Source organism: Macrobrachium rosenbergii, chromosome 59 (genome assembly GCF_040412425.1).
Source record: "Macrobrachium rosenbergii isolate ZJJX-2024 chromosome 59, ASM4041242v1, whole genome shotgun sequence".
Taxonomy (NCBI): domain Eukaryota; kingdom Metazoa; phylum Arthropoda; class Malacostraca; order Decapoda; family Palaemonidae; genus Macrobrachium; species Macrobrachium rosenbergii.
In genome coordinates, this window is record NC_089799.1 from 10,424,762 (window position 1) to 10,441,171 (window position 16,410).

Sequence of the window (16,410 nt, forward strand, 5' to 3'; positions counted from 1 at the left end):
TACATTAGTCGTTACATAAACTTTTATATGAAATGTGCGCAATTTCATGGTAGAATAAAACAGAAAATAACTCATTGTTGTAGCTTTATCAGTTTTGAAATATTTTCACATAAATCACGATAACTGCCAAAAATTTCAAACTTTCGATCAACTTTAACTCTATCGAATGGTTGAAAACGCAATTGTAAGCTAAAACTCTTACATTCTAGTAATATTCAATCATTTACCTTCATTTTGCAACAAACGAGAAGTCTCTAGCACAATATTTCGATTTATGGTGAATTTCTGAAAAAGAAAAACTTTTCCTTACGCTTTGCACGCCCGTAACTCGGGCAACATCTCGAAATTCTTTCGCCACGCTGTCGTAATGTTTGCATCGCTTTTACATTAGTCGTTACATAAACTTTTATATATGAAAAATGCGCAATTTCATGTAGAATACAACAGAAAATAACTCATGGTTGTAGCTTTTATCAGTTTTGAAATATTTTCACATAAATCACGATAACTGCCAAAATTTCAATCTTCGGTCAACTTTAACTAGACCGAAATGGTTGAAAAATGCAATTGTAAGCTAAAACTCTTACATTCTAGTAATATTCAATCATTTACCTTCATTTTGCAACAAACGAGAAGTCTATAGCACAATATTTCGATTTATGGAATTTCGAAAAAAAACTTTTTCCTTACGCTTTCATGCCAGCGTAACTCGCCGAACATCTCAGAAATTCTTTCATCACACGCTGTCGCAATGTTTGCACCGTTTTATATTAGTCGTTATAAACTTTTATATATGAAAATGTGCGCAATTTCATGTAGAATACAACAGAAAATAACTCATGGTTGTAGCTTTTTATCAGTTTTGAAATATTTTCACATAAATCACGGTAAATAGAAAAAATTCGACCTTCGGTCAACTTTAACTTACCGAAATGGTCGAAAACTGCAATTGTAGCTAAAACACTTTTACAGTCTAGTAATATTCAATCAATTAGCTTCATTTTCAACAAACGGGAAGTCTCTAGCACAATATTTCGATTTATGGTGAATTTTTGAAAAAACATTTTTTACATCCAGCTATTTAATTCATGCATCATTTTGTGATAATATTTTCTGTGTTGCTTTGATCGTTTTACAATTTTGTTATATACCAAAATCATCCCAATTTAGTGTACAATACAAAGAAAAAAAGTAACCCGTTAGCTTTAACCGCTTTTGCTCACAGCGATTTGTATAAAATTATGTATGAATTTTTTTTTGTGCTGTCATATATTTCAATATTTATATATGATAATGATATTTTTTTCATTTCTGATGGTTGCATACCAAACTTCAGGCAATGACAAAAAAAGAGCCAAAAATGAACTCTTAATCTTAAAACTAAGCGTGCTGTGATTTTTTGAAAACTTTTTCCGCTTCCCCGCGCTTAACTCCAACGCCCCATACAGGAGACGCTTTTTGTAAATAGAGGCTCGGCGTTAGAGGGTTAACTGGAAAACTAGTTTCTACATACGTTATCTACCTAAAGAAATGGAGTAAGTCCAGCACCAGTTTATATGTGTTAACTAAATGCTACTGTCTCTAAGAACTGATGTATCATGGCACTCTCTAATAATTCCTAATAAAAGTAACTAGCCTGATTTAGTTGGAGTTCCACTTGGCTTTGTTGTTTTCGGAATAGTAGTGACTTGTTTCCGCGGTGTGTCTTTTTGTGGAGTCTGCTTCTTTGGAGTTTGCTTCTGTGGGGTCTTCTTTTGAGCTGCCTGCTTTTTGGGAGTTGCTTTCTCTTTTACAGAATTTTGGAAATCTGAAAAATACAAAGAAGTCATACACAATGACATCTACATATTGTACAGTAGGTTCTTTTATAAACTGCAAAAAATAATTGTTATCCTAATTTCACTGAAACTTTACAGAAATAAACCACTTATCACATAAAAAACAACAGTCAAGGAAGAATATTAAAGAAAGTACTTCATAACGAGTTTTTATACACGGAACAAAATATTTATCCAACTGACAAACACAGTTTTTGAAAAACAAAATTATTTTAAATGCAAACTAATCCTTCCTACTAGCTATACTCTTATGCACACAAATGTAAGCACTTCATAAAAAGAAGAAAGTTCCTAAAATTATCCTGGCAAGCTGAGTCACTGTTAATGCTGTCTGGACTAGCTGCAAAACACAGATGGCTTGGGAGGGGGCAATTCCTTTAAGTAATGATAATATTCATTTTTACAGTCAGAATAGCTATTTGGTAGGGAGGTTTCAAAAGACTGAAAATATTGGGTCTGCTGCTCCTGCTAGGCTAAAAGATTAGATACTACAGGATTTATGGTTTATAATGCAGAAGCAGATCTCAAGTAGGCTGATAACTTTCCAGAGGTTGGATTAACTTAAAACTACTTCAAAATATTTCAGTATAGGTCAGAGAGGCTAAAACAGTCATAATTTTCTGACAAGTAACCTTTACCTCTGAATAATGGAATCTCTTTTCGTGAGGAGGAGGAGGGCTGCAATTCTCAGAGTCTGATAGTGGAGTTAGATTATCCTACAAAATCATCCAAAAGCTTAAACAAGCTCTGCCCTGCCTTTTTAAGCAATGTTCAACAAGCAACTGTTCAGCATCCCCATCCCTGACAGCTTTGATGCATGCTCAGAGGGTGTAGTACGAAGAAGAAAAGACATCAAGGTATTCACTGACACAGATATGGAGGAGGTCAAAGATCATTCATACGCCAACAGCAAGTCCCATTCATCTGATAAATAAGGTGGCTTATAGCTTCTCTTGAAAACCACTGAGAATGAGACCCCTTTATATAAACAGTATCACGTGACATGCTTAGGCAAGAACAAAATGATATTTTAATGATAAAATAAGGTTTGTTCATACTTACCTGGCAGATATATATATAGCTGTATTCTCCGAAGTCCGACAGAATTCACAAAACTTACGACACACGCAGTGGGGAGTCCAGGTGGTTAGTACCCATTCCCGCCGCTGGGAGGCGGATATCAGGAACCATTCCCATTTTCTATTCAGATTTTCATAGTGCCGTTGTCTCCTGAGGGGAGGAGGGTGGGCACTATGAATATATATCTGCCAGGTAAGTATGAACAAACCTTATTTTATCATTAAAATATCATTTTGTTCATGAAACTTACCTGTCAGATATATATATAGCTGAATCGCACTCATTGGAGGTGGGCAGAGACAGCATAGGATTGAGAAAACAAAACAATGTAGATGATTACACATCTTGGTTCCCTTACCTTTAGCATAGCTGACTTCGTGATTACTGTCACCCAAGTCTGCGTCTGCTTTACTGGAGTTTCCAACGAGGTAGAGACCTATATGGTTGGGAGAGTTCCAGATGATCTGCCAACGGGACGTGACTACTATGTGACCAGATCATAGCCCTCAAGAAGGAAGCAAAGAGACAAAAATAACCACCTGGCCTACCAAACATCGTGACTAGTTAAAAACTAAGGAAAGGGAAGACTGCCCCCACAGTCTACCCCACAACCATAAAAACACAACCAAAAATTTTTTAAAAACTATTCCTAACCATACATTACAGGATAGGATGGGTACTGCCTCCTTCCCCCAAGATCGTACCAGCCGAAACGTAAGGTCCCAATGAACAGCAAGACTCATACACTGTTCTACGCCCTTTAGGTAATGAGAGGCTAACACAGAATGACTTCTCCAATAGGTGGTATTCATAATATCGCTCAGAGCCATGTTCTTTTTGAAAGGCTACTGACGTTGCAACAGCCCGAACCTCATGCGCCTTTAACTTTCAAAAAGTTCGAAGTCACTCTCTGACAACTTTTATGCGCTTCTGAATGGTGGACCTCAAGAAGAAAGCCAGCGCATTCTTTGACATGGGGACGTCAGGTCTTCACACGAGCACCATAACCTATCCGCAAGACCTCTTTGACCTCTTTCGTCTTGTCCAAGTAGAACTTTAGAGCCCTAACAGGGCATAGCAATCTTTCTGGTTCCTGACCCAGAATACCCGCCAAACCTTTCATTTCAAAGGACTTGGGCCAGGGGAGACGGGTTCTCATTCTGGCAAGAAACGACGGTTGAAGAGAGCACACCGCATCGATCCTTTAAAACCAATTAACTTGGATATTGCATGAATCTCACTGATTCTCTTTGCAGTAGCGAGAGCAACTAAAAATAACGCCTTCTTTGTTACGTCCCTCAAAGAAGCAGCATGAGGGGGTTCAAAGGGGGCTTTGCATCAGGAACTTAAGAACTACGTCCAAATTCCAAGACGGAACCAAATACTGATGCACCTTGTCGTCTCGAACGACCAATGAGGTCATGCAGGTCCGTATTGTTGGCTATATATCATTCCTCTGTGCCAAAGACCGCCGACAACATACCTTATATCCCTTTAATAGTGGAGACTGCCAGCTCGAACTTCCCTAAGAAAAAGAAGGAAGTTCGCAATCTGGCTCACAGTGGTCGAGGAAGAGGAAATCCTCTGCGCTTTACACCACTGTCGAAATATGGCCCACTTCGACTGGTAAACCACGATCGAAGATGTTCTCCTGGCTCGCGACGCTTCTTGCCACCTGCTTCGAAAAAACCTCCGCTCGCCAGCATTTCGATAGTCTGAACGCAGTCAGACCGAGAGCCGAGAGGTTTTGATGGTATCGTTCGAAGTGGGGCTGTCTGAGTAGATCTGGACGAAGAGGCAACACCCTCGAAAGTCTACCAGTAGCAGCATTACCTCCGGGAACCACTCCTTGTAAGGCCAATACGGAGCGATCAGGGTCATCCTGTGTCTTGCGATGACGCTAACTTCCTGACCACTTCTCCCAGGATCTTGAAGGGAGGGAAAGCGATAGGTCCAGACGAGACCAGTCCCAAAGAAGGGCGTCTATTGATACTGCTCCTGGATCCAGGACAGGAGAGCAGTAGAGCCGAAGCCTGTTGTTCTTCGATGTTGCAAACAGGTCTACTAAGGGTCGACCCCATAAACCCCACAGTTTTTGACACACCTCCTGGTTCAGAGTCCACTCTGTCGGGAGCAGTTGATGACGACGACTTAGCAGGTCCGCTCTCACGTTCTGAACGCCTGCTAAAACCTCGCCAGGATCGTAACGCTCCTGGAACTCGCCCACAACAGGATCTCTTTCGCAAGGACGAACAGGGAACGAGAATGAGTGCCTCCTGCTTTTTCAGGTAAGCTAGAGTTCATATTGATATGCCAGGTCACCTGTTCCCCTCCAGGTGCCTGACACTTCTCTCTTTCCCCAATGTTGCTCCCCACTCCGACATTGACGCTTGCCGGAGAACAACACTAGGTCGGGTTCGGAAGGCTGAGGGACACGCCTTCTGAAAGCTTCGAGGGATCCAACCACCACCTGAGATGCTCCTTCACCTCGAGGGAAAGTTTGAGAGACAACTCGAGATTTTCCTTGTCTTCCCAGTTGTCTTGCAGGAAGAACTGAAGAGGCCTGAGATGTAGTTCCTAGGGAAACAAACTTTTCCAGTGAGGAAATGGTCCCCAGCAGACTCATCCACTCCTCACCGCACATGTTTCTTTCCCTAGGAAGGCTAGGACTTTTCCGTAGCACAGCTGTTGACGCCCGGGACGGAAAAGCCCGAAAAGCCACTGAGTCCATCTGAATCCCCAGATACACGATGGACTGTGCTGGGGTCAGGTGACTTTTCAAGTTGACCAGCAGGCCGAGTTCTTTCGTCCAGGTTCAAAGTTGCTTGTAGATCCTCCAGACACCTCTCCTCGATGACGCTCGAATCAGCCAGTCGTCCAAGTAGAGCCGACACACGCACGCCTGTCAGATGCAGCCACCTTGCTACATTCCTCATGATGACGGTGAAAATCATGGGAGCTGTGGACAGGCCAAAGCAAAGAGCTCTGAATTGATACACCTTTCCCTTCAAGACGAACCTCAGGAACTTCCTTGACTGAGGATGTATCGGTACGTGGAAGTACGCGTCCTGAAGGTCGAGGGATACCATCCAACCCTGGTCTTAAGGCTCCTAGAACAGACTGAGCTGTCTCCATCTTGAAAGTTCCTTTCACGACGGCGGTTCAGGCTGCTGACATCCAGCACAGGTCTCCAACTTCCCCCTACTGTTTCGGGACCAGGAACAGCCTGTTGTAGAAGCCCGGGAATCCAGGTCTAAGACCTGTTCTACTGCTCTCTTGACGAGCATTTGCACGCAGCAGGTCGTACAGGATCTCTTGTTTCTCTGGACCGCATTTACGGAGAGAGAGGTCCAAGGGCGAAAGGCTTAAGGGAGGGGAGAAAGGAAAGGGATCTTGTATCCTTTCTCTAAACCGAAAGGGACCAACTGTCTGCCCCTCTCACTTTCCAGGCCCCTCGCAAACGCAAGAAGCCTGGCACCCACCGGTATCTGGAGGAGAATCACATCACTTGCCCCTACCTCTAGCAAGGGCTTTTCCTCTCGAGAGGTTCTTTCCTCGGGAAGAAGGCTTTGAAGATGATCCGGCACGAAAGGGCTTCTTCATCTTGGGTGACTGCTGACGGGTTGACGCTGTCCGAGGTCACGGAACCGCAGGGCGCTTTCGATGACTGTGCCAACAGGTCCTGTGTGGTCTTCTCTTGCAAGCTTGCAGCGATGTCCTTACCATCGGCCGGGAAAGATGACTAGAAAGGGGAGCAAACAACAGCTCTCCTTTCTGTGCCAAGGAGACGACTTCGTGGCGAAACCGCAGAAGAGTGACCTCTTCTTGAGCACTCCAGTCGCAAAGTGCGAGGCCAATTGGCCAGAACTATCTCGACCGCCTTGTCCATGCAAGACAAGATGCTCGAAAGGTCCGACAAGGAGATCGAGTCCTGACTCAAACTTAAGGTCCAAAGCTCCAAGGCACCAGTCAAGGAAGTTGAAAACTTAGCTCCTTGAAGAGGCCCTTCAAAAGATGGTCCATCTCCGTAAGAGTCCAGGGAACCTGGTTGCCGACAGATGAGACCTCCCACTCAATCAACGAGAGGCGGCGGTCTCCCTAGATGAGGAAGGAAGACGTAAGCCTCAAGTCTTCTCCGGTCTCATACCACACGCCGCTTTACCCGAGAGCCTTGAAGGGGGAAGGGGCGAAAGAAGACTTTCCTTGAGCTTTGCGGGAGTCCTCCACAAATGGACTTTCTTGAAGGCCCGCTTAGTGGAAAGCGATTTAGTCATCTTCAGAAATCCCGGGCTTTCCTAGACTTAGTCGAAGTCCAGTTGAGAAGGAGGAGAGAGGTACTGCCGGCAGAAACTTGTCGGGGAAACAATTCCTTCAAAAGCTTGACGAGAATCTGGTAGTCCGACGACGAGGACTGATCCTTAATCTCTTCTTCAGACTCCGAGTCCTGAGTCTATCTCCAACATCGGGCGGGAAGTGCAGAGAGAAGTTGGAGAGGAAACACGCCGCAGGGACCTCTCTGCTTGGAAGAGGAACTGGCGCAAAGCAGCAGGAGAACCAGGAACCACATGAGAGACGACAGCAACGGCAGGTGGAGCGTCTTGAAGGGAGTCATGAACGCCTATCGGGCGCTACGCCTGGCAGCATGATGAGCTTCTTGAGCTGTCCCAATCGAAAGGCCACGCCTGGCAGCATGACGAACGCCAGGATCGCCCCAGAGCGTCACGCCTGGCAGCATGACGAACGCCAGATCGCCCCAGAGCGCCACGTATGGGAGCTGACCAGCGCCATCAACAAAAAGGTGAACGCGGCGTCTAGAACGAAGGGAGAGGAGGACGCCCTGGGGTGACGCCAAGACGGTCCTCTCAACACCTCCGGGACGAGTTCAGAGTTCCTTCCACGACGAGCAGGCGAAGCAGACGCAAGGTGATGAACGAGGAGCAGGAGAAGGAGAACGCCTAGATCTCTTCACTGGAAGTCTAACATCCTTCCGACGAGTACGGGACCTGGACTCTCTCTGCAATGAATGAGGAGAGTTGCTGCTGCATGGAGGCAATAAGGGTCCTCGTTGGTGACGCCTCTCTGGGAGAATTACGTAACCTGGAGGAAGAGGGACGAGGGGACGTCCCTAATCCTCTTCTCTGAGGAGGGAGAGTTCTGTCTCTGGAGCGACTTTGGGCGCTCAAACACGCCTTCTTCGGATGACGTCCTGTACTTCTTTGCGGGGGAACGATCCACAAACTCTGGCGAGGAGCACAGAGTAGGAGAGAGGACGTGAAGCGCCTTCCTCCCTAAAGCTTCTCTTAAGAGGGCGAGAGTCTACCTGACGGTTCCAACCCCTGCGTGGGGAGGACGTGTCAGAAGACGAGAGCAGTCCTTCAGACACGAGCACGAGCTCGCGCCTGGGCAGCCTGGGAAACGCCTTCAGGACCTGCCGCCGACGCCAGACCGGTGGGGGTTCCCGTCACCCTCCTTCGGCTTTCGACATGCTCTCTCCCTGAGTCCTGGGAGTCCAGCAGAGGTCCAGGCCTAGAGGCATGATGGGGTTGGTCTGACGCCCTCCACTACACTGGGGCACTAGTCACTTCACAACACTTTTCTGGAGAGCTGACACCTTAGATTCTAATGCACGAATCGATTCCATCATGGCGGAAAGCATATTAGTCTCCACTGGCACGATCTCAGGGGCTGAGACAAAACCACAGGGTTAGGTCTCTAAAGGTACAGGGGAGTTAGGGGACATCAACACTTCCGCAAAGAGAAGCACTCTGGAGGAAGACCTCCTCAGTCGATCACGCCCAACTTCCTCATATATTTATCATACGCCTCCATTCATTTTCAGTCAAAGAAGCACATTCATCACACCTATCATTCAACATGCATATATGCTTCCTACAGTTAGAACATACAGTGTGAGGGTCAACCGCAGCTTTCGCAACCTCACCTTACACTCAGACATCACACACACACGGTAAAGTAGCAGAGCTAGACCCAGACATAATGATAGTCTAATTCAAATCAAATCAAAACCAAAGAAAATCAAAAGCGTATGCCGATCTACCGATCCAAAGTCAAAATACCAAAAGACAATCAGATACTTAAGCAAAAAGCAAATCCAATGACGGAGGTGCAGACAACAGGTGTTGACAACACCGCGACAGAGAAAAATCTGAATAGAAATGGGAATGGTTCCTGATATCCGCCTCCCAGCGGCGGGGAATGGGTACTAATTACTCTGACTCCCACTGCGTGTGTCGTAAGTTTTCAGAATTTGTCGGACTTCGGAGAATACAGCTATATATATATCTGACAGGTAAGTTTCATGAACAAAACATATTTTAAACCATAAACAATATGTAACTAAGTCCTCTAACATTTTAATATGCATAACGAAGGGTACAGCAAAATGAACATAGTGGCTGTTCAGAAGATAAGTGTAACCAAGAGGTGATCAGGAACAATTGCAGGAAGTCACTGTCTAAGAGGAACACTTGTTAATGACAAGCTTTAAGAGTAATTTCAATGAATTTACACACACCATTACTAATTAAATACAGTAATAAAAAATTCACTGCTAATTATGAAATAAAAGGTACAAAATGACAAAACCTATCTATGGGAGTGAATTTGAATGCTGTGTAAGGAAATCCAGACAGAAAATGACTCCAATTGCTGCTAGGGGAGCCTTGGAGCTGAAATACAAAGCCAGCCAGCTAGAAAATCTTTATCTGGAGCATTTCTGGAACTGACCTGTTTGCACAAACAGGCTACATGAAGTAAATGTTTTGTGAAAAACTAATATGAATTTTGACACCAGTCCTTGACAGAAAATTAGATATGCTACACTGGCGTTCCTGTATAAAATAACAAGAAAACAGAAAAGCAAAAAGATGAGATAATAAAACTTACTTCATTATTTACAAATTTATTAATAAAAAAATGACATCCACATGAAAGGAATCATAGCAGCACTCCAACCAATGACATATTCAGTACCAGATAAAAGTCACTGTGAATTCCCTACAAATGAGTGACTGCATAATCATCTGCCATATAAATCTAACAGCAAACACAAAGCTGACCATTGCTAATGTCTATGCAAATTTTAGGGTACAAGCCCTCCACACTAACCATTCTGAGTATGGATTTTTATATAATGGATGTGTAATTGTATGTTTTCCTGTGATGTTTAGAAACCCCTATACTGTGCAACACATCCAAGTAGAAATACCACTGCAAAATAACTTCATGATAACCTATTTAAGAAATCAAAACACCTATTTCTCTTAAACATACCTACCACTTACCATCAATCATTGCATTAATTTTCTTCTTATCGTCCTCTTCTAAATCGGCAAATCCTTCTATATCATCATATGGATCTTCAATTTTCTTTGTGGTTGCTCTTGCCCGTTTAAAAGTCTCAAAAATACATTCCAAATGATGCCAAAGCTTCATATCTCCTCCAGACTCAGTAAAGGGATTGGCAGTAATCTTTCCGATACGCAGCTGACCTAAATTTGTTGATGAAAAGAAATCCTATGTTAGCATTCACAATACTATAAAATATGATGGATACATTTAAGAAATTGGTAAGTTAAATTTTCTTAGCAAAGTTTACTGGGAATTTGAATACATTTTGAGATAGTTATACATTTAGTCAGTCTTCTGAAAAGAAATTTTGATCTCTCTGAAGATACAGTATTGTTAAAATGTACTGTATACTTTAATAGAAAGAGAACTAAAATAAGATATTTTGTTCATAGGTTTAGTGTGCAAAGACTGGAACAGTACAAGGTGCTGAATGGTGAGGATGAACAAAGCTCTAGACTTACAAGTAAAATGACCACTTTGGTCATCAAATCAATAAGACCAAAGCGCCATCAAAACAATATTCACTCACCTTTCTCAATTTTTTCTTTGCATTTCTTGCATTTAGCTGCACCTCTCTTATCATAATCAGCACAGAATGGCAGGGATGACATATTTGCAGACAGCAAAGTATGAGGAAACAACCAACTGGATTTGTGGTAGTACAAACGACTCCTTAAGTTTCTTCTGATACCAAACTGATCAAAAGTATTTGGTAAATTATGCCATGAACTGATCAATGCAACATCAGAATTGCCAGCAACTGTGTAAGCATTAGTGAAGAGTAAAGTTCTTTTTAGAAGCCCACACCGGAGTAAAGCTGGCAATATGGTCATATATACAATATCTGTCAAATAAGAGAAAACTTCTAATATCTAAAAAGATAGACGGTGTTAAATGGATAAATGCCCCTTGATGCTTACCAGTACATCTAGGAAGACATTTAAAAAATATGAAATATAAACAAAATTACAGCAACTACTAGTTTTATTTTTTTAACTTTAGATGATGTATACACCTAAATGTTTACATAGAAGGCGCAGAATTTGGAGACCTAGTGAACTGCCTAGAGAAATATTATAACATCTATTGGATTTTCATCTCCAAGTTTATGAATCTATGAAGTCTATGCTGTCAAACCGAGCACCAGGGGACTTTCTTCACTCAAGAGTGTTTATGTATTTATATACAAATTTAAATGCCATATATGTACTGTATGCAAATCTGCTTGTTGGCTCTACTTACCAGTACCACACCGGAATGACATTTACATTTAATAACTTTATTTTAAATAATACAGTAGTTTCGAAAGATAAATAATCAAAAGAACCTCAGTCTTCTTCAGCATTATCGTCTATTATTACTATACTGTAATTCCAATGGGTCTGAAATCTAATTTTTTATTCACATGTTGAATGAGGTTCAAGAATATTTTAAAAATAATTTCAATAAATTAAAATAGGGTCACTACCTACTTTCCCATTACCGTAGTGAGAGTGACTGTGCACCAAGAATGTAATTGCCCCGCTAATAATGGATTTCAACCAGTGTGGATGCAGCTTGCCTTGCCAATAATCTCTGCACTTCCTATGAGAGTTAACTATTAAAAAACATTAGCTATTACTTATAGAATTGGGTTGTGCCAATGGCATGTAAGCCATGTGTTACAAAGGAAACTATGGAAGAAGAGCAATTATCCTTAAAAATGTTAACAAAACAAGATGGTAAATTTATGGCACAATACTGCACTGAAGTTAACTAAATAAGCATATAATCACACCCTGAACATAGTAAACCACCATCTGATTACAACAGCAATGAATTCAAACCATAGGATGACATGAGCATTTCAGTCATCTGTGGGATATCACCGGAATACTAAGCCTAACCCAATAACATAAGCTAGGTTAGGCCTACTTTAATAGGCCTATGACCTTGTTGTAAAAAAAAGCATTAAATCAATTACCCAGAATATCAACTTAGGTTATTTTACCATGCAGCATCTCCCTCAGCCCTCCATAACCTCTTGTGCAGTCACACTGGTTAACCCTTTCGCTTATGACCCTTGTGACAATTAAGTCTGCGGGCGGTGGCAGTGACTTGACCGACAAGTGTGAAAATGTTTATACCTTATTTGTTCAAAGACATATCTTCAACAGTTTTCAAGGTAGACCGCTCAATTTTGTTTCATTTTGCAACTGATTATTTATTCTATATAATGACATAAAAATCCTCCCAAAATAACTGTATTATGTAGGCAAAATAATGAGTAGAAATTACGAATCAAGAAAATGTTTCACTTTTCCCCCAAAAAAATTTACTAAAAAACTAGTTGCGATAAAGTCTAAATTTTTTTACTATAGCACACCTAGGTAAATTACCTAGTTAATACAATGCAAAAAGCTGTAATTATAGTAAGGAAAATATGAAAAAATGAATGACAAAGTAGTGTTGTGTTTTCCGTTAGAAAAGTGCCAGTCACCCATGCAAAAGAGGTTTATGCCCTTTTTTGGTCAAACATGCATAACTCTGACAGTTTTAAAGGTAGACTGCTTAATTTTGTTTCATTTTGTAGCTGCATGATTGCTCTATACAGTACAATGGCATAAAAATCCCCCCAAGATAATTTTGCACTTTCCCCCCCAAAAATATATTTGCGATAAGGTCACTGTTGTAAATCCATAATATAACCAGATAAATTACGTAGGTTTTGCAATGCGAAAGTTGTAATTACACCAAGGAATATAAGAAAAAATGAATGACAAGTACAGCAAGTTTTCCGTAAAATAAATAGCATCCAATCAAGTGTTCGTTCCTCTCTCTCAGAAAAAAGATAAATGATATAATTACAGTATACTAAAAAGTATCAGGAACACTTGCTGAAAATGATCCTCATCGTGTCTGCTGGCTTGTGCAATCTTCTTTTTTTATGAAGTTTGAATATGTCATCAGTAAGCGAAAAGGGTTACATAATCGATTCATCACTTTTTCTATAATAAGAGTTTTGATTTTCATATTCTCTATTCTTTGCCTATATTCAAAATCTTCCAACTTTTTTACATGGTAGGTTGGGGTCAAAGTAACAACTCACAAAGTAAGACGTGGCATCCTAGTTTAGGTTAATCTGCATACTGTACTTATACTTCACCATATGATTTATGGAATGGAATATAGAATTGTGGCCTAAGACCAGGCACTGAGACCTATGAGGTCATTCTGTGCTGAAAGAGAAACTGATATTCGAAAGGTTTTAAAGATGTTACTGGAGGAAAACCTTACAGTTGCACAATGAAACAATTGTTGGGAGAGGGTGGAAAGGAAAATGGAAGAGAGAATATGAACAGATGTACAGTAAAAGGAATGAAAGGGGTTGCAGCTAGTGCACTACCCGCCCCTAAGGGGCGTATGATTTACGGTGCTCTAGGTCAAGTTAGGTTCAGAGGCTTATGGCCATATGGACACGCTCCCTACCTCAAGTTTGCTTAGGATACAGACATAATACTGTATCTAAATCTGACTCATGATCGCCTTTTGCACTCCAAAGTAATACTGCAGAGTAGCTGCGCACACCTCATTCTGATATGAATATCAGGTAATGGGGGGGGAGGAGGTCACCCAGCCCAGGTTAGGACATGGCAGTCTTGGGCTAAGAGAAGTTTGGGTTGGGATGTAGGTATATGTAAAGGAGACGGCCACACAAAGATGTTTATTAATGTAATTTTTTGGTTAAACAATATAGAAAAGGGTGTATATAATGCAGCGCACGTCAGATAATCTGAGGAATTTAGTGAGATGATGAGAAATTTACCATTTTTGCTTATGCTTTTGCATTCATCCCTGAGGGGCTGGTACTAAACATGGCAAAAGCTCCGCTGGACGCCGTATTTACTACCAGCCCCTCAGGGAAGCACCAGCCCCTCAGGGGAGTATCCCTGCTGAAATATTTTTTTCATCCGCTTTTATGTTGGCCATGACCCATAGAAATAGTGCGCGCAACTCTTCTGGACTTTAACCCCCTAAATCCAAGTAGGACCTAGCAATGTAGACTGACGATAAGTTATGTTAGTTAGGTTAGGTTATGTTCACGAAGCAATCCCGTAAATGCTACTGTCACGTCAAGCTTCAGCCCATGCTAATAAAAATTCCTACTTGCTCATCTTCAATATATGCAATCGTCACCATTCCTGCTTGCCTGGTGAAACTTACTTGCTTTTCATTTCCCCAAAGGAAATCATTTCCGTAAGAAATGTGCTTAAACTGAAGACTACTACCGCAATGACCAGGATAGCCTATTTACTGCCTACTGCTTACGTTTTTGTAATGTTTATACCTTGTGTTTTTTATGATTGTTAAAATGTTTTCCTTATGTTTTTACGTTCATCCCCAAGGGTCTAGTATTAAAAACTGGGCAAAATTTTGCCCCGTAAACTGATGGCTATCGAAATCAAAAAGCAATTTTTTGCACCAACAATATGGTATGTCATAAACTGTCATAAAACATATGTAGCAAAATAAAAACATACAAATATGACTGCCTAAATGGTTAATGTACTTGGCGAGAAACTTTACATACTATAACCCTTAATTAACGAATCAACTACGAAATAAAACCCATGAGGTGTAATACGGTTTCGACCTTAACCTAAACCTAGGCCTATATTTAGTCCCACCTTCCACTAGTTAACGACAGTCATGGATTACTTAATTTTACACAACATTCCCTTGACCTAACGAATTGTAACGGAAAATGGCATGTTAAAATTAAAGAAAAATTAACACATTTTCATACAACGTGAAAACAACGAGGTATCAGGAATACAAGTGGACTCGGTTGTCACTGAAAGGTGTAAACAAACCAGCGCGCTTCCGTTGCTACTGATCAGCTGATTCAACTGACACTAGGACCTACATTAATCATTATATATAATTTATAATGAAATTTAGATATATATATATGTATATATAAAGTCGTTTAAATTTACTGGTTTATGATATATTTAATTACTAATGAAAACAAGCACGTTAAAACAAGACGCACATTATATATATATATATATATATATATATATATATATATATATATATATATATATATATATATATATATATATATATATATATATATATATATATAAATCGTTTAGATTAATTCATCTGGAATAAATTTAATTAAGTAAAATTACGCTTATTATATAACATCGCCTAGAGTGTTGGAATCAAAATCACACAAACGTATGTAAGAACGTTTTATGTTCTTTGCTTTAAATAGTTCACAAATTACAAATAACAAAAATGAATTACTATACCGTTAACTTTCAATGTCTGTGCAGTCAGGGAAGAGGAATGGTATAAAACAGTGACTGTATGTACAGGTCTCTAGTTATATATACTGCATAAGTTCCTTGCGCGCTGTGACGGAATCAGCCCAAGTAGACAGGTATCGGCAAGTTTGCCCAGATGTGCACTGGCTTGATTTAACAGGTTAGCTTCTCTCTCTCTCTCTCTCTCTCTCTCTCTCTCTCTCTCTCTCTCTCTCATTACAGTACTCCATTTACCTATCCATTTCCGGCGCCAGCACTTCATGCATATACCTCTGTGTGTGTATATATATATATATATATATATATATATATATATATATATATATAATATATATATATATATATATATATATATATATATATATATATATATATATATATATATATATATACAGTAGCGTGTGTGTGCAAAGATTACAGTTATTCCTAACAAGAAAGGGGCGGGGGTGGAGGGGGGGAGTGACCATCCGAGAGCAAGACAAGACAATGGTCACTGTCGCACGCATCCTTTGACTGTTAAATCATGGATGAACACCCTGTTCATTAAATCTCCATAATATCAGCCAATTCACGTACCTACATAACTGGCAGTGTGCCAAACCCCCTTACACTCACTTCAGCATTTATTTCCATCTCGTCCACACTCTTCCGCTTATTGGATGTTGAGAATGAAGCTCTTTCCTCTCAATCCTAATACTGTAGGCTACCTCTTTCACCACGTCTATCCAGCCCTTTCTAGACCTATCCTCTTCTTTCCTCCTAAAACTTGCGAGCCATACAATCTTCGCCAATCTATCTTTCTC

The 16,410-nt window shown here is 40.9% G+C and overlaps 1 protein-coding gene across 6 annotated transcripts in view; it reads right to left on the bottom strand.

The window, feature by feature from the left end:
* DNAlig3 (DNA ligase 3) overlaps positions 1 to 15,723 on the bottom strand; it is a 47,585-nt gene extending 31,862 nt beyond the window's left edge. The window contains exons 1-5 of one of the 6 annotated variants that reach the window (XM_067102131.1): positions 15,076 to 15,186; positions 11,762 to 11,886; positions 10,819 to 11,133; positions 10,223 to 10,429; positions 1,637 to 1,807 (exon numbers count right to left, since the gene is read on the bottom strand). In XM_067102131.1, coding sequence (XP_066958232.1) covers positions 1,637 to 1,807; positions 10,223 to 10,429; positions 10,819 to 11,122 — 682 coding nt within the window. In that variant the 5' untranslated portion in view covers positions 11,123 to 11,133; positions 11,762 to 11,886; positions 15,076 to 15,186. Of the gene's footprint in view, positions 1 to 1,636; positions 1,808 to 10,222; positions 10,430 to 10,818; positions 11,134 to 11,761; positions 11,887 to 15,075; positions 15,189 to 15,592 lie in introns of those variants that run through there. The other 5 variants (XM_067102129.1, XM_067102133.1, XM_067102130.1 and 2 more) reach the window with 5 other exon arrangements.
* Between the last annotated feature and the right edge of the window lie 687 nt (positions 15,724 to 16,410).